Source organism: Arvicanthis niloticus, chromosome 7, assembly GCF_011762505.2.
Source record: "Arvicanthis niloticus isolate mArvNil1 chromosome 7, mArvNil1.pat.X, whole genome shotgun sequence".
Taxonomy (NCBI): domain Eukaryota; kingdom Metazoa; phylum Chordata; class Mammalia; order Rodentia; family Muridae; genus Arvicanthis; species Arvicanthis niloticus.
In genome coordinates, this window is record NC_047664.1 from 87,295,316 (window position 1) to 87,322,953 (window position 27,638).

Below are 27,638 nucleotides of genomic sequence, written 5' to 3' on the forward strand. Positions count from 1 at the left end.
ATATGCTGTGGTCTCTTTGGGAGTCTTTTTACTAAGCATGAAAGGGAAGATCCCGAGTTTTTAAGTTTTTAGGAATATTTAATTTTTTATTTTTAAATGCAACATCTTATTATGTTGGAGGAACTTTATACAAGCATAGGATGTATTTTGATGATATTCATCCTTCCCTCCACTCCCTCACTTCTCCCAGATCTTCATGTCCCAATGTTGTGTCCTCTTCACTTTTTTTTTTTTAATAGCCCACAACTTCTGAGTTGAGCTGCCCATAAACTTGTGGTTATTTGCCCATCCACATGAGCCAGATCCTTAAAAACTCTGTCTCTCCTTCTCCTAGAAACCATCGACTGCCATAACTTCTCAGTCAGGGGTGAAAGCTTGTGAGCCTTCCAGCTCATTCTGGAATGTGTAGTGGTTCCATTGTAGCAGAACATAGGCAGGCAACCAGAACTGCAGTGGGCTCAGGAGCATGGTTGACCTACTATGTTGGGTAGAATCTGTATTGTTCTGGTTCTTTCTCAACCTCTGACTCTTACAATATTTCTACCACCTCTTCTACCACTGTCCCTGAGCCTTGTGTAAGGAGCAGGATACTTATGTCCCATGTGTGGTGGAGAATGATACAGACACCTATCCTGTGAATTTTGACCAACTTCCAACTTCTGTTTTCACCATCCATAATTCACAGAAACTTCTGCAATGAAGTGTGGGAGCTGCAGTAACATAGGGGACACAGGCATGAATATAGAAAGCAACTTGATATCAAACTCATTGACTATATGCTTGTATGTTATCTTAGTTACTCTTCTCTTGGTGCAAGGAGACACTATGACTAAGGCAATTTATAAAAGAAAATAGTTTATTAGGGGCTTCCTTACATTTTCAGAGGGTGAGTCAGGGATCAAGACATCAGGCAGGCATTGTGCTGGAGAAGCAGCTGAGATTTCACACCTGAGTCACAACACATGGCAGAAATAAAGACAGCCAACTGGGAATGGCATGGGCTTTTAAACCTCAAAGCCCACCCTCAGTGATACACCTTGTCCAACAAGACCACAGTCCCCAATCCTTTCTAAACAGTGGCATCAATTTCAGAAACAAGCATTCAAATATATGAGCCCATGGGGGGTCATTCTCATTCAAAACACAACACATGGAAATAACTTAATTCACTAAGCTGTCTGCCAGCCCTGAATATCCTTGATTGCTGAACACTTTAGAAAAATCGTGAAGAATAGAGGTGATTGAGTCAGCAGCCCTGGAATATCCTGAATGAAAGTGTTCACAGGTTTATGTTGTATAAATGTGTTCATAGTAACCAAGAGACAGAATTTACCTAATTTAACTAAAATATGTTTCAACAACTGAATCTGTAGCTTATATACCACAGAAGAGTGAGCTCGATTCACTGGCAAAGAACATAAAGAAAATAATATGTTGTCTCTAAACCCAAGAAGCCTGAAATAGTTAATATCCTTAAAATAGCAGTAATATAATTCTTACAAGTTACAAGAGCTTTAAAAAAAAATCACTTCCCAAATCTCTTTCTTATATGGAGAAACTGAAAATTATAGAACTCCTGTGAATTTTAGATGCTCATCACTCTAGCACATGATAGAAATGCAAAGGTGGATCCACTGGACTCCCCCGCTTTTGTTACATTAGCACATGTACTAAAATAACTTCTGAGTCAGGGTCAGAGACTAGTCAAATCCATTTCTTTTTATTTTACTCCAGAGAGAAAAATCATTATATGTATGGCTTTTAAGATGACTGCTAGCTGTTTAATTGTCAGCTAGCTGCCACTCTATGCCCTGCATTATCTCAATGTACAAATTGAAAGTCATTTGTGATATGCTCAGTCATCACTGAGAGTTCCCTGTGTTCGACACTGCAAAGTCAGCCCCCACCCTGTCCACACATACAGGCCCTCAAGGCCCACACTCTAATCCCAAGTTTTCTTTCAGCACCTTCTCCCATCACTTGGCTCCCATACATCCCAAGCTCAGAGAACCCAAGTATTGCTATTGTCTACAACCAGGCTTCACCACACAACTAAGCCTTTGCCATGGTGAGTTCTTGGGAAGTACATGGTTCTCAATTCAGTATTCAGATTCAATTTATCTTTTGAGAGTGAAGTCAAATATTATTATCTTCAGAAAAAAATATCTCAGTCTGCTAAAAAAAAAAAAAAGTCCTCACCTTGACCTTCTCTCATGGTACCTTTATAAGTCTGACCTTCTCATAGAGCAGTGCACACCTCTCTCTGCCTGGAATATGACATCAGTCTAAATGTACTCCAGTCCTTAGATGCTCAGTGACAGCTAAATCCAAAATGTTCACAAGAACTTACAATTACTAATATATTTTTTTAAAAAGAGCATTTTCACATATATGAATGTGAAGATGGTAAAAGGTTCATTCTCTCAGAAAATGAAATTATCAAAATTAGTATTTAAATGTTGACAAATTTCTTCTATTCAATTACCAATTTTAGTGCAGCCAGTTGAGTAATTTCTTGGCTACCCATTCTGCTGTAGGAACTCTAAGACCTATAAAATATCAAGTCGAAATAAAATTTTGGTCTGAATACAATTCACACATATCATTATACATGTATTAGTCATTCAAGTTCTTGAGGACTTTAGTTTATCAAGTGATGTGTGGGTTTTTCATAGCAAAATTATATAAAAAGACAATTTGTCCTGTTCACAGTCAATTCCTATTAACCTGACAATGAATGAAGAATAATTCCCTGAAGGAGAGAAAGGTACCAGATGGTAATGAAAAACAACCTATCTTGCAATATAAGACAAAAGTTATCTAACAAAATCCCTCTTGGACAATGAGCCTTTCATTGTGTCACAATAGCTGACCTTGTCTCTGTGGTTAATTATCAGGAAATTAGAAAAATTCTAAGACTGTATTTCTCCACTGCAATAAACTTGCCCAGAGATGAGACCCTTTGTGCCAACCATGGAAACATTGTCCTCTGTGTGTATCCTGGCTGGATAATAATCCCTCTCATACTAGGACATTAAGAGGACCAAATACTATAGTAAATTGATTTTATTGGGATCACTTCTGAAACCTATGATGCCATATTGGGTGCCAATGTAGGACTAGAGAAAGATCAGCATAAAAGAAAAATGCGAGGCCCAGAACCACGGGCAACTAAGTCTTTAGGGGCCTAAGACTAACAATGGCTACGATAAACTAGGAGAGTTTGGGCAATGTATTCACCTCTTCCTCTCTTTTTCTCTCTCTTCCTCTTTCTCTCTCTAATCTTTGGATACACATCCTTGAGGCTCAGATTAGAGGTTTGATTTTTATTCTTTTATTCACTTCCCATTACTACACTAACATTTTGGGGATAGGGGAGAGATCCTACCATGTACTTTTTAATATCCAGATTTATGATACAAATAAACTAATTAAAATTAACCAGTTTGTCCATTAGAAAATTGAGGCAATATCTTTAATCTCTGAACATCTTTAATAATGTATTGGTAGAAAAGTATCCCACTAAAACCTGTCAATCAAACCTCCATATTTAGCTGGAATCTAATGTTAGTTTGTAGGTTTGGGACTAACTAGTGAATCATTTTCCAAAGCATACTCCTTGCAACAAACATCTCATTAGAAGACTCCAAAGATTTGTATTTATTATTAAAATATTTGCATTGTAAAATTTCCAAAAGACATGTATTCTGGAAAGTGACAGCTGAAAAAGCCTTTTGTTTTTGTCCAGGCTCTCAAAGCTAAACTATGAAGAGCCACTCTCACAGTATGTAAAAGGGGTTTGCAACCCCATGGAAAGAACAACAATATACCAACCAACCAGAGTATCTAGGGACTAAACCACCAACCAAAGAGTACACATGGAGGGACCCATGGCTCCAGCTGCATATGTAGCAGAGGCCCTTCATCCTGTGAAGACTCAATGCCAATGCCCCAGTGTAGAGGAATGCCAAGGTGGTGAGGTGGGTGTGGCTGAGTCAGGGTGGGGCACCCTCATAGATGTAGGAGGAGGAAGGATGGGATAGGAGGTTTGTGGAGGGAAAACTGGGAAAGAGAATAACATTTGAAATGTAAATAAATAAAATATCCAATAAAAAATAGTTAATAAAACTAGTGTGTCCCTAAACTGCTGTTTAAAGTGTATCCAGCTTATAGATACAGTAGGTAGTAAATTTGTGGAGAATAATATATAATAATGTATACAATTATAACAAGATGACATTATACATATGATTGCAGTATACATTATATATTATTGAAAGAGATTCTCATGGGAAAAGTTATGCCATTTTAACATTTTAAAAAAGGAAAACAGTTATCTTGTCATACATACAGTGATTGGTGACAAGACATCCCTCCAGCCCTCTTCCATATACAGCAGGAACTTAGATGATGGCCCACAAGAAGCTCAAGAGGAAGGAAGACCAATGAGTAAATGCTTCAGTCCTACTTAGAAGGAAGAACAAAATAATCAAGGGAAGTAGAGGGTAGGAGGGACTTGGGAGGAAGAGAAGACGGGGGAGGGGAAAAGAAGGGCAGAATTAGGTATGGGAGGAGATGGAGGAGATATACAGAGGGTCAGGAAATTGAACAGAGGTGTGTAGCAGTGGGAGATGGGGAACTGAGGGCAGCAACCAGAAAGTCCCAGATGCCAGCAAAGCAAGAGCCTCCCAGGAACCCACGTGGATGACAGTAGCTAAAGTACCCAACAAAGGGGAGGGAGAACCTGTCCAGACCATATCCAGAGGTTAGGCATGGACCCTGGTTGAGGGACGGGGTCACTTGCCCATCTCCAGAATTGCTCCTATCTAAAGGAAATACAGGGACAAAGAGTGGAGCAGAGACTGAAGGAAAGGCCACCCAGAGACTGTCCTACCTAGGAATCTATCCCACATGCAGACACCAAACCCAAGCAATATTGCAGACGCTAAGAAGTGCTTGCTGACAGGAACCTGTCACATTTGTCTCCTGAGAGGCTTTCCAGATCCTGGCCAATACAGATGTGGATGTTTACAGCCAACCATCAGACTGAGCACTGGGAGGAGTTAAGGGAAGGACTTAAGGAGCTGAAGGGGCCTTATCTGGCATCAATGGGAGAGGAGATCCTTGGTCCTGTGGAGCCTCAATTCCCCAGCATAAAGGAATGCTAGGGCGATGAGGCAGGAGTGAGTAAATGGTTGGGGAGCACCCTCATAGACGCAGGGTAATGGTGGATGGGATGGAGATGCAGACGGGAATCCAGGAAAGCAGATAACATTTAAAATGTAAATAAATAAAATGTACAATAAAAAAGATGGTGTAGTACCTGTTGTGAACTGTATGTGTCTGCTTACACACATTAAAGTGTTTCTGGGTTGCTTAGAATGCCTAACACAAAGTACTGTGCAAAAGTGTCCAGTATAGATGAAGCACCAAATCCTAATTACATAGGCCAGGAAAGAGGAGAGAGCTGAAGTCTGGAGACCAGGGAGATGGTAAAGGAACCACACTCTTAGCCTGGACAGCCACTCATTTGCTGGACAACCAGATAGATAGTTGTCCACTGGGAAACTGTCCTGTTTATTTTTTAAATACTTCTAATTTGTTGTTTGAATGTCTAAGTATTGAACTAGACCTGGAAGGCCACCTGTACCCTTTACATACTGATCATATGCTGATGCTTAAGAATTTGGAAAAAGATATTTTGTTTAATGTTCTTACATGAAAGGGAAATAAAAATATATACAAACTTAGCAAGTGTATCAGGTCTCCCGGGGGTGGGTATTTTTGATTTGTTTGGTTTTAATACTTTTTAAATCTTAGAGAAATTAATGCAATATTGATTGTATTCACCTCTAACTCCTCCCAGATTTCACACCCTCTCCCTGTTGCTGTCTTCTCTACTTTTCAAAATTTTTCTTTTTTAATAACTCAAGTCCAACTTTTTCTTCATCAACTGGAGTTTGGCCTTAAAGGACCTGGGCCTTAAAGAAAACATACCCCATTTTTAATAAGGTTATTTGATTCTGTGGAGTCTAACTTCTTGAGTTTTTTGTACATATTGGATATTATCCCTCTATCGGATGTAGGATTGGTAAAGAACTTTTCCAAATATTTTGGTTTCCGTTTTGTAATAATGGGGTACAGAAGTAAACAAAGAATTCTCAACTGAGGAAACTCCAATGGCCAAGAAGCACTGGAAGAAGTGTTCAACATCTTTAGTCATCAAGGAAATGTAAATTTAAACCCTCACACTAGTCAGAATGGTTAAGATAAAAAACTCAGGTGACAGCAGATGCTAGAGAGAATGTGGAGAAAGAGGAACACTCCTCCATTGTTGGTAGGATTGCAAGCTGGTACAACCACTCTGGAACTCAGTCTGGCGGTTCCTCAGAAAATTGGACATAGTATTACCCAAGGAGCCATCTATAGCACTCCTGGGCGTATATAACCAAAAGATGCTCTAACATATAAAAAGGACATATGCTCCTCTATGTTCATAGTAGCCTTATTTATAATAGCCAGAAGCTGGAAAGAACCCAGATGTCCTTCAACAGAGGAATAGATACAGAAAATGTGGTACATTTATACAATGGAGTACTACTCAGCTATTAAAACAATGACGTCATGAAATTCTTAGGCAAATGGATGAAACTAGAAAATATCATCCTGAGTAAGGTAACCCAATCACAAAAGAACACACGTGGTATGTGCTCACTGGCAAGTGGCTATTATCCCAAAAGCTTGCAATACCCAAGATACAACTCATAGTCCACATGAAGCTCAAAAAAAGAACAAAGTGTGGGTGCTTCTGTTCTTCTTAGAAAGAGTAACAAAATACTCATGGGAGCAAATATAAACACAAAGTTTGGAGCAGAGACTGCAAGAAAGGCCATCTAAAGACTGTCTATCTTGGGGATCCATCCCAAATACAGTCACCAAACTTAGACACTATTGTGGATGCCAAGAAGTACATGCTGACAGGAACCTGTTATAGCTGTCTTCTGAGAGGCTCTGCCAGATCCAACAACTATAGAGGCTGATGCTCAGAACCAACCATTGGACTGAACATGGGGTCCCCAATGGAGGAGTTAGAGAAAGGACTGAAAGAACTGAAGGTGTTTGAAACCCCATAGGAAGAAAAATAATATCACCCAACAAGATTCCTCAGAGCTCCCAGGGACTAAACCACCAAACAAGGAGTACAAATGAAGGGACCCATGGTTCCAGACACATATGTAGCAGAGGATGGCCTTGTTGGGCATCAATGGGAGGAGAGGCCCTTGGTCCAGTGAGGCTCAATGCCCCAGTGTAGGGGAATTTGAGGGCAGGGAGGAGGGAGAGGGTGGGTGGGGAAACACCCTCATAGAAGCAGGAGGGAAACAGGACAAGATGTTTGTGGGGGGCGGGAAAGGAGATAACATTTGAAATGTAAATAAAGAAAATATTCAATTAAAAAATGGATAACGAACCCTCCCTGAGAAGCCATCACATGTCAGTATCTTCTCAGAGGTCAAGAATCTAAGTGGCTCCTCTCTCAGTACTAGAATGTAGACTGACTGGATCTTGTGCAAGCAACCAGAGCAGTTTGGAGTCCACAAGAGCAGCATCTGTCATGTCCAGAAGTCCCTGATTCACTCTAGTCTTTACTGACTCCTCCACTCTTCCTGCCTCCCCTTTCCTGGTGGTCACTGTGTCTAAGGATAGGGGTAAAAGAGACAAAGTAACCAGTTCTGTCTGAATTGGGAAAGGGCCCATGGGTAACTTTAGCTGAACTTTAGTAGATAAATACCTTACAGGTGTGCAGAGTTCCAGCAACATTCCTTTCCAAAATAACCCATAGTAGTGTGGGATAATATGGGAATCCAGACCATAAATATACAGTCATTATAACCATTTGTAGAACAAACGTTGGAATATTTACTATGTTTCCAACAGAGGCTCACGGACTGGGAATTTGTTTTCCTATATAAGTTTCAAAACTCATGTTGCAATGTCATGAAGGAAACAAAAATTGAAACAAAAGACCAGCAAAGAAAAGGTGGCTTCAGAAAGCAAGCATCTCTGAAGTGAGGAGTCAAACTGAAATTTAGATTTAGTCTTAGATTAAGGTTTAGATGGGGGGGGACTTTTGGAGAGAGAGAGAGAGAGAGAGAGAGAGAGAGAGAGAGAGAGAGAGAGAGAGAGAGAGAGAGAGAGAGAGAGAGACCTAGAGCAGAACACTCTGGTTAGCTCCCAAAAGCAAAAAGTCATCCAAGCTGGAGCCCAGTAAGAGGAAGATTAACAAGGACAGAAAGAACCAAGATTAAAAATCACTCCAAAATTGGCGTATACTGGTAAGGAGTGTGGAAGGCATCCTAAGTGTCACAGGAAAAAAACTGAAAGATTTTAAACAAAACCAAACCCAGAAAAGCCTCAGACGAGTTATGTTCCAGATTGCTTTTATATACATTTGTGAAGAATGACTGAGAAGTTGGCTAGGCATAAGTCAGAGAGGTTGCAGGAGGAGGAAAGAACATTAGAAGAGAGCAGTGTATTTGGGAGATACGGCTACCCGAGGCTTCCAGTTCTAATGGATTTCGGGAAGAGAGAAGATTAAAATCTCTGGATTTTCCTCTACAGCCACTGGGAATATCAAAGCCCTGTTTAGTTAAACAGAAAAAGAGATAAGTAGAGGACTGGCTTAGGAGTAAGATGTGTTTGAAGATTATTCCCCTTCCTTTCTGCAGGGTCTGGAGAGTCTTCTTTGCACATCTGTGGATGTGTTATACGTTATATGTGTTATGCTGGACACCTGTCCTGGACACTCACTGGTGCTATTTAAGGGGAGAGAAATGGAGTGAATTAAACAAATTAATACCAAGGACAAGGAGAGAAATAACTGAGCAAGGGTGGACTCAGAGTCCTGGAAGGTTCTCCCGAGGCTGAAGACAACAGAAGGAACCAAAAGAAAAGTTGAGAGCACCTGATGATTTATAAGGAGGAACATAAAAGAAAGCATCACAGCAAGAAAAGCCCACAGTGCCAAAGTCAGCTAGGAGCTCACTGAGAAGAGAATGTAATGACACGGCCTAGATTTGAATGGATAGAAATCTGTGGTTTTGACAGATGCCAAAAGAATGGATGCCTATGTAAATATTATATAGGGTTACACAGGTCTAGACCATATTAAAAATAATGCGTTGTGGAAACTGAAACTGCTATCATCCCTTATCTTTTGTCTTTGTCTTTACAATGACTACAGAAATCTAGAGAGGCATCAACTCAGCATTGCACTAATACTGAGGTAAAAATCATGTTCACTGTGAGCACCAGAAGACTTGGAGTGTCTCCTCCCATTCTCTGAAGATTCTTTCTAGACTGGTGGTTCTTAACCTTCCTAGTGGTGCAACACTTTAATACAGTTCCTCATGTTGTGGTGGTACCACCACCATAAAACCCTTTTGGTTGCTACTTCATAGCTGCCATTCTGCAATTGTTATGAATTAGAATGTGCATATTTGATATTGATATGGACATATGATATATGGTCCCTGTGAAAGGGTTGAGGGTCGAGACCCCAAGGTTGAGAACCTCTGCTTTATATATTCCATACAATCAGATAGATAGTCTGGCTTTGTGTTTTACTCCTTAGTGTCTTCTTTTAGTAAGAACTATGCATGTACTAGCTGTTGACTTAAGTAAATCAAGTGCGAGAGAGAAAGCTTGATATTACACCTCCCTGCTAAAAAATGCAATTTCTATGAGAATATTGTCCTAGGTTTTATGACTATTATTTACAGCTAAAATCTCACACAGATTTTTATACCAAAATGCCAATCATTCTGGTGTCATAAGAACTATGCATTATAGGAAACTGAAAGAGTTCTTTGCACTGAAGCTGCTGTCGGAAACGTTGTACTTTGAGAACACAATAGTTTATTGAGATCATTGTAGCACTAACATAGCCAAGAAGTCAAACTGAAGACAAGAAATAAAGCCACACTCATATGAATATCAGTAAAGAAATAATAGTTATGGTGTACAACAGAGGTTTAAAAAGAACAAAACACAAGCAAGGTGCTACCAACAAGAGTGCCAATGGGTTAATAATTATCTTCCCATTGATGTCAAGCTGTTTTTCACATCACTTGAAATAGGATCCTCACACCAGCCTCCTCCCAGTCTCTGTCCAAGTGAACAGTTATATGGATATACACCCCCAGGACCTATAGGAAAGAGTGCTGGGAGCAGACTGAGAAGCTTCCTGGCTCTCCTCTCAGAGTACAGGGTTGCCTTGCATTCAGAGTATGAGTATATCACAGACCAAGGGTGGTGAATCTGTATCAGACTACTAAATATCTACAACTGGGGTCTTACTCAGCAACATGTTATTCTCCTTAGAGACTTAAGGGTGTGAGAGTTGCATATCCCTTTTGCTTTTCTTTGAAGAGCAGTAGAACATCTAGATAGCTCCAAGTTAAAGTTTACTTAGTTCAACTCAAAAAACTCAGCAATGACAACTCACAGCTACTCAGACTTCGATTGCCTTTGACTGGAGTGTCTCATGCCAGTAGCATTTGAGTAAGTGTTGGGCTTGACTATGCACTGTGTAGCAGTAGAAGTGACCGTTATGCATTTTAGTTTTTTATTAAAAATGCCTGAAACATGACCTGAATTATCCATGTGGATCAGAGGATACAGTTTATCTTTGCAAGCCCTTCCATTTGAAGTGAGCAGTTGATCCACTCCAGAAATGCTTTTCTGAAGAGAAGGGTTCCCAGAATTCACAGCTATTCTGGACACATATTCCCCTTCTGAAGTAATATTTTTTTTAAAAAAAAAAAGTTTGGTTACTTTTTTTAATCAAATAATAAAACAGCTTAAAACTTGCTTTCTTAACTGATGGTTGAGAAAGGACAGAGTGGAATAAAGAGTCTTCAGAATCTGAGGACTGACCAGGCCACAAACATCCACCTTTCTCACTAGGCCCTAAAACCCCTGAGGCAATAGGATGATTTAACACTTACATACATACCTAGGCTGCTGGTACGCTGTGTGCAGCAGAGAAAGAACAACAGAAACAAACTTCTAAGAAATAGAAAGCCTGGGCTTATTGTGGAGAAGCTGCACAGTTATTCTCGGGATCAGAGCAATGTTCCCGAGAATGTAATCGTTCCTAGAAATACAGAGGAATACATAAAGATTCTACAATGCTGATATTATTTCTGGTTTCCATTTTGGCAGCTCTACATGGATTCCAGTAAATACCTCCATCTAATGGGGTTTCCACATGTGAAGTCATTGTTAGCATTTCCCGGGGTGAGGGGCAGGGTGGACGGGTAAAGCAGGATATCATTTAGGCAAAGTACATGTTTGGCTACATTTTACTAACATTTTTACAGCATTGGTAGTTTTGCAGTCCATGCTCTAAATCAGAATGATCTGACTTTAAAATAGAACAATTATTCTAACTCAAGCGCTTAATATTGTGCATCTAAAATGGGACACTTTAAAGGTTCCTAAAACAGTCTGCATTCAGTGTTTGAACAGTTGAGGAATACATGCTGAAGCCAAGACGCAAATGCTCAACCTTCACAGTGATGAAAATGTTTCATGCATGGATTTAACTTACAAAAGGCACACATAATTAAGATTGTTAATTTTTTAATAAGCAGTTGTAAATTTGGAATTAAAAATGACCAACATAGACTGTTCTAAATATAAAATCACTTGAAATCATAGGACTTCAAGTAAAAACACTTAAAATGTGAAAAATAATTGTGGCTATTGGATTTTTATTTTATTTTAGCAATAGCTTTACCTTCAACTAGATGAAACGAGTCAGTTAAGAATGTAATTAGCACATTTTTATACATTTTCCTATATTTTTGTAAAGCACAGAACACTCATTCTTTAAGGCGTTTGGTTGTTTTCCCTGCGTGCTCATGAGTACACATCTGTTTCAGGTCTGCTGTGTGCTGACTAAGACTGACCAGCAGGTGACCCTGGTGACCTCAAATCTTCCCTTTCTGTCATCATCCTATTGGGAGAAAAGTAGGAGGGGAATGAGATCTGACTCCTGGTACTAATACCCTGTAATTAGTCTCCGGCTATTTATCTTGGGTCTTCTCTGCTGCTAAGAGACCAGGCAAACCCTACTGCCAAGCAAGAACTGACTCGGAGTAAAGGTAACTAACAGTCTGCCCACGGCAGTGATGATGTAGCGTAGCTACTTGGGAAACTACCAAGGTTATTTTGGAATCACATCTTCTTTCTTTTCTTCTTGATTGCTAAGCTTAAATACATCTAGGTATCATTTCAATATGAATGTCTACCTTAGACATTAGACTTTAGATACTGTTGTGATAAAAGCAATTAACTATGCCTTGTCTTAAAGTCTAGGTTTGATACTGCCAAATTATAAGAGACATTGTTAATTCTAATATTTATAATAAGCTTACTACTGCTTTAGAAAGAGAGGGCTAATTTCTCAGAAAGATATATAATACTCAGAATAATCTAAAAATTACCTTCAAATCTTATCTCTACCTAAACCTCATAATTTCTTTAATATAGTATCATTATATATTATATTATATATTATATTATATATTATTATATTATATATTATATTTAATATAGTATCATTATATATTATACCATGTCTTTCAAAGCTGACTTAATCCATATTTTCAAAAATCATGTCTCCTTAGAAAGTGACAGCGACAAACACAAACATACACTAATATGTATCTGATATATAAAGTAAAATTTTAGCTTTCTACTGAAAAGGAGTTCTTACCATCTAATGCTAATGTGTATAATAGTATATGTATCTATATATTATATTATATGTAATATTATACCTATAATAAAATGTTAATATAAGAATAAAATAATTATTAAAATATATTCTTTAATTATTGAAGAGGAGTCTGTGATTTACGCAAAGAAATATTATTTTTCAGGTAATGATTTGAAAAGGTAAATAGAAAATAATGAATTTAACACAGAATCCTCTCCTCTCAAGGAAACATTTTGCTTAGGTTAGCCAAACTTGATTATACGTGAGGCATTTGCAACTCAGTGATTTCTTAGAGGTGGTTCTGAAGTCAGTTTAGCAAACAGTCTTTCTAATCACCTGAGGCTCACATCAGGAAAGGTAAATGGGGTTTGATATTCTTTCCTTTTCGCTCCTGCAGGGTGAGGCCATACAGATGTTGAATCTGTGCCACGTATAAAGCTTATTTTTCCATAACTCACCTTTATACAAGTGTATCAGAAATAATAGCTTCAGTAAGACATAGAATTCCCATCACAAATACAATATATATTTACATATTAGAAGGTTGAAGTGTTGTGTTATTATCTAAGAACTATTAAAATTAAATGAGCAGATGAGCAGTGTGACTCTGTTGGAAAAAGACTAACTGGTGTCTTTAATTAGCTCAAAGATGTTTAAACTGCCATATCTACACTGCATTAAAACAGCTAAATTGATCATATCATTTATATTTACTGGAAAAGTAAATTTATATTATGACAAATGCTGCCTCCCAAAAATTCCACCCCATGGCTGATATATTAATTAAGGGTCACAGAATGTTTGACATGACCCAGTTTGAAGTCCTGTAACAAATATAAGGCCTGTCGCAAATGTAAGGCTTATCGCAAATCCCTCATCCAGAAGAGCACATGCGGTTTGTTGACCTAGTTCTACTTCCATAATCTCAACATTTGGCAAAGCACTTAACCCCAGTAGATTTGCATCAAATGAATAGATGATTATGTTTTAATGATAATTTCATAGTCAAAAATTCACTTTAAACTAATTTTTACTTCATGTTCAGTGTTTCTTTTATTTTGAAAAAATAGATTTTCTGCACTGGCTAAATCTACCCATAAATTCAGAGTTTCCCTACCTCCCCCAAGGAAAACATTATGTACAGTCACTTCTAACTTGTTAACCAAAGAGTCTTAATTTAATGTTTTTTACTCATTTTTAGGTGCAACAATGAGGAATTTTATCGTAGTTGTGAATATTCTGGCATTAACTCTGCCCTTTTTGGTGAGTCAATTTCATTTAAATTTTATTGGTAAAATGTTAAATAAATTTTATTTAAGAATTCTAGTTGTATGACTATCAAATATAGGTAGTTCAAGAAGCACAACAGCTGATTACTAGTTTGTTTACTTGTATTATAAAAATAAATTCATAGATATCCATTTAGTTACCATACTACATACTTTTATCATGCAGAGAAAGCCTTTCAAATTCCTATACTCTGGAAACTTATTTTTAAGTTAGAAAATACAGCCTGGTCAGGCCTCAGTGGGAAAAGACACACCTAATCTTGGAGAAACTTGAGGCCCCAGGGAGTGGGGAGGCCTGGCAGGGGCAGGGGTGCATTCTCTTGGAACAGAAGGGAGGAGAAATGGGATGAGGAACTGTGGGAGGGTGGACCAGGAGGTGAGCAATGACTGGACTTTAAAAGAATAGAAAATGCTGTAAATATAATTCATAAGCAGTAAGTCTAGGAATCCTAGTCTAGGATTAGAAATCCTTTTTGATGAAATTTCTATCCCTCCTACACTACAGTCTCCTTAGGCATTAAATATTTAAAGACTTTAAATAGTTAATATATTTCTCATGATTTCTCTTTTGGTAACTCTTTAGGCTGCAGAGATGCAAAATCCAGATTCAAATGTAAGTTGATACTATCTCTGTTAGAGACATGAACTCCAACCACAGTATTCTAAAATACTCAATCATATCAAAATGCCTCCTGTCTAAAAGCTAAGTAATATTTAAATGTTTAAACAAGTTTAAAAGATCTGCAGACTTTTTTTAGTATTCAAATTCCTTTCTTTTGTGACACTCTTCATCCTGTGTGGGCTAGCCAACTCCTTCCCAGGTATCCATGTGACACTCTCCATCCTGTGTGGGCTAGCCAACTCCTTCCCAGGTATCCATGTGACACTCTCCATCCTGTGTGGGCTAGCCAACTCCTTCCCAGGTATCCATGTGAAACTCTCCATCCTGTGTGGGCTAGCCAACTCCTTCCCAGGTATCCATGTGACACTCTCCATCCTGTGTGGGCTAGCCAACTCCTTCCCAGGTATCCATGTCCGTAATTAGTTCCATGACACAGAATTGCATTTTATGTTTTGAGGTTAACCTTGTGAAAGGTTGTTTCTTTTAAGCTAGTTTTCATTGTAGTTTAGGCTATGTGTTTGCTTTGTTTCATGCTCATTCTGAAATTCCAGAAACTTCATCTATCAGCAGAAAAGTAATAAAAATAAAAAATATGTAATATAAAACAAAAAAGGAGTCAATATAGAGAGTAATATGCTCTCCCTTGTCATTGAGATTATAAAATTTTGGAGTCCTGAGCATTTGTTTAATTATTAAATGTAAACAGGTGTCTATTAGACAATTTTGTAGAGTAAATTCTGGGGATAGAATTACTTTTAAAAATTACAATGAGTTTCACATTTAGTTATTTTTACTTGTTGACATTATACTTTATTGTAGCCAACTGCATGTTAAGAGCTTTGGTTTTCTCCTTGATTAATAGGAAGAAATTTTAAGTCATAAAATGAATCCTTTCCCTCCTCTATAAGCCTACACTATAACAAACTTTCCATCTTATTTTATTAAGATTTTTAATTAGCAAATATCAGTTATACATAATAATGTAGTTCATGATGGCATTGATATGTCCATATGAGCTTGTTCACATTGTGTGTTTTTGTGTATAGCAGGGTAAAGTTCTCTATTAGACTTTTCTAAGGCTGTAATTAAATATGTAATGCCTAGTTGGTACTTTCCGTATATGCCATATTTCCATATGGGGAAACGTATTTTACACTATTAATGACCTACTTTCTTCAGAACAAACCAATATTAATTCTATGTTGTTAAAAGTAATGTTCCACATGATGAAAATCATACATGAAATGTGTATATCTGAATCTGATCAAATAATGATGCAGGATTCCATACTTTCAATATTCCACTTGCGCAACACAAGACACAGCAATATTTCAGAAGCTACTGAAGTTGTTTTGTATTTTGATTAACAATCAGAACCTTTCTGTATAACCTCTCTTTCTACAGTGTCCTGAGAAGAATGAAGTAGTGTACACTGAGCAAAGAATCCTGTACACACCACCAGTCCACTCCATCCTGAACCGAAAGCATTATGAACCCAGTTACTACCATTATAGGCCATCTGTACCTATTAGCCCATCTGTGTATTACCCATTTCTTGTGAAACTACTTTTGCTTAGCTCTCCAGCTCAAATCTCCAAATGGCAACCAATGACAAATTTCCCCCAGCCTGTCGCAGTACCTCATCCTGTTCCAAGCCCATCCTTTCTTGCCATTCCTACAAATGAAGATCATGATAGCGCCGCCATTCCAACTATCAATACCATTACTCCTATTGTGTCCACACCAGTTCCTACCACAGAGTCAGTGATGAATACTGAGGCCAATCCTGAAGCTTCCACAGCATCTACCAATATCCCTGAGACTACCACAGTCCCAGTGACCTCACCTGCAATATAAAAACACTAAGGAAACATTGAAGAAGACAATAAAGGTAAGTGAGCAAAAGTAAAATGAACAATCCAGGTAACAAGCATGGACGTATTCACACAATCACAAATTCTAAACTAGTACAAGTGATAATTCACGTTAAAAATACAGAAAAAACAGTTATGTAGAATTGTAACTTGAGATAAGTATAGCATTAGAAAATGAGGTTTTTGTTTCTTATTGAAATGAAAATAGTCTGTTTTTACAAAATGAAGAAAATTTGAGCTTTTACCAAATATTTTCCTAAAGATTATGATTTTTCTTTCATCTATTAGTTTTATTTCATCCATGCTTGCATAAGCAGTGAAGTAAAATACTTTCTACACTCTCATGTTTGGGGGCTAAAATTACCAAAATGACATTTCTTTGATCAGCTTGTATACTAGAGTCACATGTAGTAGTGGGCCTATAATCCTAGATGCTAGAAGCATTGAGGCAGGACTATCTTAAGTTCAAGACCACCCTAGTCTACATGAATAGGCCGGCCTGAGAAACTTAGCAAGACCTTGTTTCAAAATTTACAAATGAAAAGCGGGAAGGGCTGAGTACATAAGTAAGTATAAAGTTGTTACCTAAAATGCATGAGCCCCTAGGTATAATTATCTATATATGGGGGGAACAAAACAGCAGAGAGACACAGAGAGAAAAGGAAGGGAATTAAATCTATAACAGTATTGTTCACATTCTAACTTTAATATTTATAGCATGAAAGGAATGCTATATTTTCTATGCAGTCTGCTTCAGATACTATTCCTGAAAAGATCCATAAAGTTGAACCTCATAAATATCCTTTTATTAAATCATGAGAGAAGTAAAATGCTTAACTTTAAAGCAAATTAATATTAAGTGGATTCTTTCGGAATACTAAACACAAAACAAACTACTATTGAGCATTTAAATAAGTTGCTAAAGCTTAAAATAATTTGAAAACTTCCAGAAGTTAAAAAATGAGAAATATTAATGGTCTTTTAAAAAACTCACAAAGGGTAAAACAATTGAGGGACAAAAGTATGAATTCTGAGTTCCGTTATAACAAGCTTTTTTATCTATCAAAACACTCATGTTCTATGGTCTAAGATACCACACCAGGTCTGTGATCTGAGAGATTGCTACAGGTCAGAAGAGAAATCTACCTTCTCAGCAGTGACTTTAGACTGGTTAACATTCTCTCTAGATTTTAACTTTTTTGTAACTTTGAACTCAACACGCAATTACTAACATGGGTAGAATGTACAAAGTTAGAGCCTGTTCTGATTCAAATGTGGACTTACCACTCCACCTACACCGTGTTTCTATTGGGACTGATTTAGAGAACGGAAACCACCTGTGACTTCATTAGATCACCATCAGCACAAATCTTGGATATGAGTTGGTTTTTTAGTAACTTGTGCTGAGAAAGAGATGATTCTCAAAGATAGTCTGAGGATATAAAATAGGAAAAAGGATAAAAACAAGTATCATTTAATATGGAATTATATATTCTATTAATCCAAAATCATTGTATGATTTTACTTTTAATGAAGTAATCTGTTCAATAGTATGTTTGTTTGTATCTCATGAATCTAGAGTCATGTATTAAAACTATTATGTATCATTTATAATGAAACTAGTAAAGGATAATGTTTTTTGTAAAAAACTTACCTCAATTGTGCTGCACACTATAGGTCAATTTTATGTGTTTAAATTGAAATATTTCATTTACAGGCATAAAAGAACCCCTGAAAGCGAAAGAAAATATTAAATGTAAAAGCTATTATGTGCTATGCACAGAATTCCCAAACTATCTTTATTTTTTACAGGTCTGAAACCAAACTCCAACTTCAAACCCTCCTTCAGGGGTTTGTCTGCCATCATTCAAGAGAAAATGCAATTTTCACAGATTCAGATCTTTCTCTTCTTTCCTTACATTTTACATTAAAACCACAGTTAATTTTGTTTTGTGGTTCTTGAAGAATAAAGTTAATGAAATGCAATTAATATGTTTTAAACATTACATTGTGTGTGTGTGTGTGTGTGTGTGTGTGTGTGTGTGTGTGTGTTGCACATGCCTGCCATGCCACGGTTTTGAAGGTCTGAGGATAACTTGCAGGTATCTGTTCTCTGCTGCCAGGGATGGAAGTCAGATGTCAGGCTAGGTAGAATGTGCCTTTTCTCACTGAGCCATTTTACCAGCCAATAATTGAGTGTCATAAGTGGAGCACATGGACATCCCCAGGGAACACTGTAGACTTAGTGTCCTGAGGCGAATTTAGCATGACTTTGGGTATACAGTTCACTTGTGGGCAGAGTTCACAGAAGTCCATGATCTGACACTAAGCAGAGCAACCCTAGGATGACACTGAAACATTTAAACTATGACAGTGGAACCAGACAGTATCTAAGCCATGGTGCTATAATCCAGGGGATGACTAAGTGACTCTTCTGGCCATTAAATGTATGTGCTAGAAATAAAAGTCTAGAGCATGCCCAGATGTACTGTAGGCAATCACAACTATAAATACAGCTACATTACAAAATTTCAGAACTTGATAGACACTCTAGATATGCAAGATTAGTCCCACACATGATTTATTCAAAAAGTTCATGGCTAAACTCACATGTGCGAATATGCAAGTGGACACACACACACACACACACACAAATAGGATGCTTTAGAATTTCACATTTTTTCACCCTTCACAATAGTCACAAATAATACAAAATATCTTGTGGTAACCCTAACCAAGCAAGTGAAATATATGTGTGAGAAGAACTTCAAGTCTCTCAAGAAAGTAATTGAAGAAGACCTCAGGAAATGGAGAGGTCTCCCATGTTCATGGATTGGTAGAATTAATGTAGTCAAAATGGCCATCTTATCAAAAGCCATCTACAAATTCAATTCAATTCCCATCAAAGACTTGGAAAGAGAAATTCTCAATGTCATATGGAAAAACAAAAAACCCAGGGTAGTGAAAACAATTCTTAACAATAAAAGAACTTCTGGGGGAATCACCATCCCTAACCTCAAGCTTTACCACAGAGCAATAGTAATTAAAACTGCTATTGGTACATAGACAGACATGTTGTTCAACAGAATAAAATTGAAAACCCACACACGTATAGACACTTGATCATTGACAATGAAGCCAAAAATATACAATGGAAAAAAGAAAGCATCCTCAATAAATGGTGCAGGTCTAACTGGCTGTCTGTATATAGAAAACTGAAAATAGATCCATATTGGATCAAGGACCTCAGCATAAAACAAGATATACTGAATTTATAGAAGAGAAAGTGGGAAAGAGCCTCCAACTAATTGGCATGGGGATTGGGAACATTTCCTAAAGAGAACTCCCAGGCCCAGGCTCTAAGATAAAGAACTGATAAATGGGACCTGATGAACCTGAAAAGCTTCTGTAAGGCAAGGGACAAATCAATACAGATTGGGGGAAAAATCCTTAGTAAGCCCACATATAGAAGGCTAGTATCCAAAATATATAAGGAACTCAAGAAGTTAACCTCCAGGATTTCACATTCTTCTGTCTAAAAGTATTTAGTGAATAATTAGTGTTTAAAAATGTAACATAGTTTTTCCCTTAAACAATATTGAGCCTATGTCTACTCAGCAAAGTGCTTGCTATGTAAGCATGTGGACCTGGGTTCAATTCCAAAACTATGTAAAAGCTTGGCCAGGTGGTACACAGGTTTCATTCTAACTTATTTATCCACTTTAAATCCTGATCACCCCCTTCCTCCTCTCCTCCCAGTCTCATCCTCCCACTGCCTTCTTCCATTACTCCCTCCCTTTACCCTCAGAGAAGGGGTAACCCCTTCTGGATACCAATTTACTTTGGCACATCAAGTCACATTAGAACTAGGTGCATTCTTACCCACTGAGGCCAGACAAGGCAGCCCAGCTTGAGTAAAGGGATCCAAAGGCAGCAACAGAGTCTGTATAAGAGATGGCCCTTGCTCCAATTCTTAGGGGACACACATGAAGACTAAGTTGCACACCTGCTACATATGTGTAGGGGGCCTAGAACATATATGCTCTTTGGACAGAGGTTCAGTCTCAGCCCTCACAAGCTCAGGTTACTTGGCACTGTAGGTCTTCTTGAGGTGTCTTTGATCTATCTTTGATCCACCTTGAGGTGTCTAATGTTTGGTTCTCTGCATCTGTTTCCATCAGCTGTTGGATGAAGCTTCTCAGATGAGTTAGTCTAGGCTACTGTCTCAAAGCATAACACAGTATCATTAATAGTGTTAGGGATTGGTGTCTCTCACACATGAGGTAGATCTCATGTTGGGCCAAACATGGGTTGGCAATTCCTTCAATCTCTGCTCCATCTTTATCTCTGCACATCTTCTAGGCAGGGCAAATTTTGGGTTAAAGATTTTTGGGGATGGGTTGGTGTCCCTCTCCTTCCACTGGAAGTCCTGAATGGCTATAGGAGGTTGCCACTTTAGACTCCACATCCCCTGCTGCTAGGAATCTCAGCTAGGGTCACCCCCATATCCTCCCAGGAGTTTCCCCTACCCCAAGTCTCTGGCTTGTCCCAGAGATGCCTCCCCCACCCTTATCCTGTTTCCCAATCCTCTCATCTCCCATTCCTACTCTCCCCACATCTGATCACTCACCTGTTCCCCTCCTCATCCTTCTCTCCATCCACTTCAGTTGTCTATTTTATTTTCCCTTCTAAGTAAGACTCAAGCATCCTCCCTTGGGCCCTCCTTCTTACTTAGTTTCTTTGTGTCTGTGGATTGTAGCATGATTATCCTGTACTTTATGGCTAATATCCACTAAGCAGTGAATACATACCATCCATGTCTTTCTGGGTCTGGGTTAGCTCACTCAGGATATTTTCTAGTTCCATCCATTTACTAAGAAATTTCGTGATGTCCTGTTTTTAGTAGATGAATAGCATTCCATTGGGTAAATGTAACACATTCTCTTTATCCATTCTTCAGTGAAGGACACCTGGGTTGTTTCCAGTTTCTGGCTATTCTGAATAAAACTGCTATGAACATAGTTGAGCAAATGTCCTTGTGGTATGGCACTTAAAGAAATTTTCAATGTCCTTACTCTTCAGAGAAATGTAAATCAAAATTACTATGAGATTCCATCTTACACCAGTCTAGATGGCCAATATCAAAAGCTCAAGTGACAGCACATGCTAGTAGTTAGGCTATGGAGCAAGGGGAACACTCCCCCAACAGTTTGTGGTTGGGAGTGCAAACTTGTACACACACTTTGGAAGTCAATCTGACAGTTTCTCAGAAAATTGGGAACAGTTCTACCACAACACCCTGCAATACTACTCCTGGGCACATACCGACTACATACTCCACCATCCCAGAAGGACGTTTGCTCAGTTATGTTCACAGCAGTGCTATTCATAATAATGGTACACACTTCTAATCTAAGCAGAGGGGAGACAGAGACAGGAAGATCCCTGATGCGCACCAGCCAGACTGCCAAACCTAATGGGTGATTTTCAGATCAATGGAACAGTGTCACAAATGAGGTAGATATCCTAAGGATGATACCTGAGATTACCTTTGGGCTTCTGCACATACATTTACGTGACATGTTCACTTATACACATTGTTTAATTACAAGGAAAATAAGCAGGTGACTTATACTTACATGATTGGTTCATACTTATGACATCAGACCAGGAAACCATGAATTGTCTGGCAAATTACTTACTGGTTAGTAAAATAGTCCATTGCTACAATATTTTCACATATGTTCACTGATCAACTGTGACTTAGTGTTTTATATAATTTTGTTTAATTCTGTATCATTCAAATGGTTGAACCTCATTTTTATAAATTATATTATTCATCTCCTTTAAGGAACAAAGTAAACATTAAAATTTCACTTCATTAATTAAAAAATCATATATATGTGTGTGTATATATATATATGTATATATGTATTCATAAGAGCAGAAATGACTCAAAGGAAACTGCATAATCAAAGGCCACCCCAGGACGGGTGGCAGCTCACAACTGTAGCACACTGCACAGCCTGCAGGCAGCTCAACCTGTTGGGGTAGAAGGGGAGAGTGAAGATGGTCAGCTTCAGGACCAGCTTAGGACTTCCTGATAATGTTTTAAGTTATTTGTTTTCTGTTTTAGGAAGCTTCTCTCCAGGTTGCTTCAATTTCAGATAAAACCCCTACACAACACACCCTATGAATATTTTTTGGCACATGGCGTGTGCATGAGTGCGTGAGAATGTGTGTGTATGTGTGGGTGGGTGTGTGTGTATGTGCATATGTGAGAATACACAGATAGATATATTTAATTATTGTAGGTCATATTTTGATATTGTGTATCTCCTTTAATTGCTATCCATTTTCTATATTGAAGCATCCAATTCAGCTAGTCTAGGTACCAAGCTCACTACAGAAACCCCTTATCCCTACCCCTGAACATGAAGATTACAGATGGACCATCATACTTTTCCTGAATCTCAGGTCATCACCCCACATTCTGATTCTATTACTAACACCAATCATTGGCCCTCAGAGTTTGAACAATAGCTAGTAATTGATACACCTGCTCTCCAGTCGTAGAAATCTCTTTACATGGTTAAAGCCATGACATGCAGGCTTTGAAGAGACCACACTACAGCTGCTTTCTCCGCCAGCCCCACCGCCACGATAATGTCAGGGAAGTAGCTGAATTACAGCCATGAGTAGCTCTCAAAACCATGACAACTGTGTAAGGAGTGACCATTTTTATACTTACTGCTGGGACAAATAACATTATCTGCAATAATGTCACCACTGCCACCTGAACCTCTGTTAATTTTGAGCCTAAAAGTTATATTACTGATGCCAAAAAGTATATCCAGAAAATTATGCATCAGCCTCTGACTATGAATATGATGCAAAACTTGTGGAAAATTTCACCACATTTCTGGAATCATAGCTGCTGTTATTCTTTCATCTCAAGGGCAACTACTCCTAAACAAAATTCTTCAAGCCAGGCAATTGATAACAGTACTCAGAAATTACACAAGGTATTGACTGATACACCTAATAATATGGATTCACATTATAAATTCAATCCCCACTAGCAGACAAGGTTCCTCTGCTCTCAGAAAGTAAGAACATACTGTAATATAGGTACAAAGGATTCTATATTCTGCTAGGTACAGCCACCGATTCCAGCCTGTACCATATTGCCATGCATATTTCACAGATTTCTTATAGATTTTTTGCTCATTCTTTTTTTATTGGATATTTTATTTATTTACATTTCAGATGATTTTATCCCCTTTCCCCATTCCCTGCCCCATAAAATCTCTATCCCATTCCTCCTCCTTTTTGCTTTTATACCATTTTAATTACATGCAAGTATTAAGGTCAGTTCTAGGTTGAGGAACTAGCAATACAATAGATGCAAATAGTCAAGGAACAAGCAAGACAAAAAACACAAATAGTCACAGAACAAGCAAAACAATAAACCCATGATCAGTCCTGTGATCACTATTGCTAAGGGCTTATCAGGATGACCAAAATATCTGAGCCTACTTCCCTGTCCTGGCCCAAAGTCATTTTTATGCCTGAAGCCTACTTCTTTGTTCTAACCTAGGATTTATAGTCCTGCCTGAAATTATTTTCTTTGTTCTAGTTTTTGGCTCATTCTTATACATTTAAGAGATTTTTATAAACTGAAAATATTGTTCAAGTATACTTAACAATATTTTCTTTGACTTCAGGTTGATTGAATATATGGTTAATAAGTTCACTTCAACACATATTGTTCCATATGGTTCCTGTGTTAATTCCATATTGTTTCTGAGACAACAGAGAGAAAACAGATAATTGTTGTGGCCTAATAATTTACAGACAAGGGGAGGAACATGATGTATCCTCCTTGAACTGGTGTACCAGCGCCCAAAATAGAAGAAACAGTATTTATAGCCTGAGGAGCCCAGGGCGATATTTAGTAGGGAAAGTGTCGTGAAAAGGGTAATGCTTAAAGAATATGTGGAATTTTCACTTTCTAGTTTGAACCAATTACACCACTTTAATATCTGAATTATACTTTGTTTTCTTGGCCAGTCCTGAGAAAGTCCTAGGTCCAAGAGCTCCCCCTTTAGGCAATTTTGAGCATAAAGATGGCTGGGGTTCTGATTGCCTTGAAGGTGTCAGACTGTCACACTACTTTAACACAGATTACACAGACAGAAACATAGAAAAACCATAATGACATCATAAATAATACATGATAATCATGAATAAAAAGGCAAGGGAGAAAACTAAACATTCATGGAATATTGCTGTAACACAATTAATGAGAAATTAGAAATAGTATGTTAAGTAGAAACTTGTCATTTAAAATATGTTTCATAATGTGTAACATAATTGAATGCTTATATAAAACTTTAAGTCTGAAAAACATTCATTGTAATAATTAAAGTGAATGTAATTAACTAACCTATTCTACTTTAAGGAAACAGCAACTTTATATACAATTTTTAAAAATATTTTAATAGTTTTTGTTTTCTAATCTTCTATCATAAGCATGAAGCTCTATGCAAAACAGATAAGCCAACATGTAAAACATGTATTACCTGATAAAATATGTTAGTTAAGTTGCTAGAAACAGGATCCTCAGGTGAGTTTTTTAAAAAGTCAATGCGTTTTTTGTAATGCTCTACCTATTGCAACAACAACCATGCTCATTAACAGCACTACAAGTGGATTGAGAAAATAGTTAGTACTGCAATAGAGCCAGGTTGAGCCTAGTTTATTTTATCTATAAGCCACAGCGTACCTTGAAAACATGTTATGGCCCTTTCGCTGGTCTCTGATCTATCAAGCCTCAAGCCAAGGATATGATGGTTTTAGTTCCAACTACTGCATGACCTAGATTTTCTACTCTCCATCAGTTATAGAGATAGAGATAGAAATAGAGATAGAGATAGAGATAGAGATAGAGATAGAGACAGAGAGATAAAGACACAGATAGAGATATGTATGTATAATTTATATATTATATATAATATGTATATATGATATGTATATATGATTATATATAATAAAAGATAGACTTCAGAATGAGTCACATTTCTCAAAGAAATGATGTGATTTTTCACAATTTTAATACAGAAGTCAGCACCAAGAAACCAAAACCTAAAGCCAGCATAAATAGACTTGTTCAATGGTTATGAGCACTGGCTGCTCTACTGGAGGCCCAAGTTCAGCTCACAGCACTCACACTGGGTGACTCACAGCTGCCAGTAACTCCAGCTCCAGGGATCTAACACCCTACTCTAGCCCCAGCAGGCACACACATGCGCATGCTCAAACCCTACACAGACACATGCAAATACACAAAATTAAAAGAAAACAAAACTACATTTATTTTTAAATATTAAATGGGGCTCATAAATTTATTTTTGAAAAAAATCAGTTAGTTGGATATAAGTAAAGGATACAACTGCCAATGAACAAAGGGAAAAATTAGATTTGTGATTAGATAGGGCAGAAAGTTCATAGAGAGCCGGGAAACAGCAAGTCATTTACTTCTTTAGTTTGGGGCATAAATTATGAACCAGTAAAGGATTCTGTCTATAAGTTTGGAGATACTGATAACAGTCATCCAAACCATTGGTTGTGTTTTCCATATTATCTTAAAACCAAGAATTTGACTGTGAAGTTAAATTGGCTACAAGTTCCATGTACTTTTAGCTTATTTAAGAGAGATGAACCTACTTACTTACTGGAAATGCTCAAGATTGTAATTATTTATCAATTTTAGAAAACCAAGGCTATTGGAGTATATTCACAGCACAGAGGTTTTGATAAGTATTTCTCAGAGACTCATAAGAGATGATCATTAAGTTGAATATATGCTATATTTAGATTCAGGCAATTTTACCTTAATTTTGTCAAAATATTAAAGATTCTCAAGAGTAACCTCTATTCTTTATAAAAATTTTATGAAAGCTAATTAACCTTTGAATAAAATAATTTTCAATAACTGGGCTAAATTAATACCATATATAACACCATTTGGGTTTACATACTAAATATGATATAAATTATATATTAGAAAAGTGATCCAAGTTTATTTTGAAATTTTTGGAAAACGAAAGGAAATAAATCAACAACAAAAACACCCCAAATCACTATCCTCTTCCCAAAAAGGTAAAAATTGGTTTTGAAAACAAATAAATACACACTGTGTTATTGTTATTTTCTTTTCTTGACTTAAAGGAATGGTGTCTAAATCATTGAACAGTACTAAATACAAAGGCATCGTGTTATGGGTTTTTATAACATATAGCTAACTATGAATTGGCAAGATATGTGTTTTCTTTCATTGTTTCCTCTTTTCTAAATAAATCTTACATACATTGCTCAGAGATCCAAATCTTTTCACAAGATAAATCCCTAGGTGTGCAAGGAATGAAGCTAAAGTGACATTGAACACTCAGCTGTCTGCCTACAGCAATTTCAAAGAACACTTGTATCCCAGCTCATACTCTCTCACTGCTGTGAGGTTGGATGCAGCAGAGAGCAGCAAGGCCTAGTTACATAGTCCATGTGAGAGCTGACAATTTGGAGGAGGAAGGATAAAAGATAGAATCCTGAATGCCTTTAAAACATTCCCCTGTTTGTCAACCAAGCATAAGAGGTGAAAACAGGAAGAGATAGTAGGTCAAAATGATTAAGGATTTTGGACAAAAGCTAAATAAAACAAACAAACAAACAAACAAACAAACCCACTGAAGAAGGCAAACACTGCAGCTAGTGATTTTAGGGAAATGAAAAATTCAAGTAAATGGTGGCATATGTCAGCCTGAAAGGTAAAGAATAGGTCAAAGCCAGCAACATAATTATTTAAGACATGGTAAGATGGCATTTCACCCATATGAAAGATGTAACCAGTAATAATTCACAGGAAGAACTGGTAGAGAAGAGGGTCAAGTGTCAAGCCCTGGACACCCCACGTTTTAGAACCACACTTCTAAATAAAATCTCATTTGTCATTTTTGATAATTTTAACCAAATTGAATATATTTGTTCTCTTTTGCTAAAAGAGAAATTTC

At 37.5% G+C, this 27,638-nt stretch overlaps 1 protein-coding gene across 1 annotated transcript; it reads left to right on the plus strand.

Moving 5' to 3' along the window:
* Positions 1-12,064: 12,064 nt before the first annotated feature.
* Positions 12,065-18,555, plus strand: Csn3 (casein kappa). Its single transcript, XM_034508204.2, has 5 exons — positions 12,065-12,167; positions 13,986-14,047; positions 14,657-14,686; positions 16,100-16,586; positions 18,382-18,555. Exons 2-4 carry the CDS (start codon positions 13,994-13,996, stop codon positions 16,550-16,552), a joined length of 537 nt encoding a protein of 178 aa, XP_034364095.1. The 5' UTR covers positions 12,065-12,167; positions 13,986-13,993; the 3' UTR covers positions 16,553-16,586; positions 18,382-18,555.
* Positions 18,556-27,638: the final 9,083 nt, after the last annotated feature.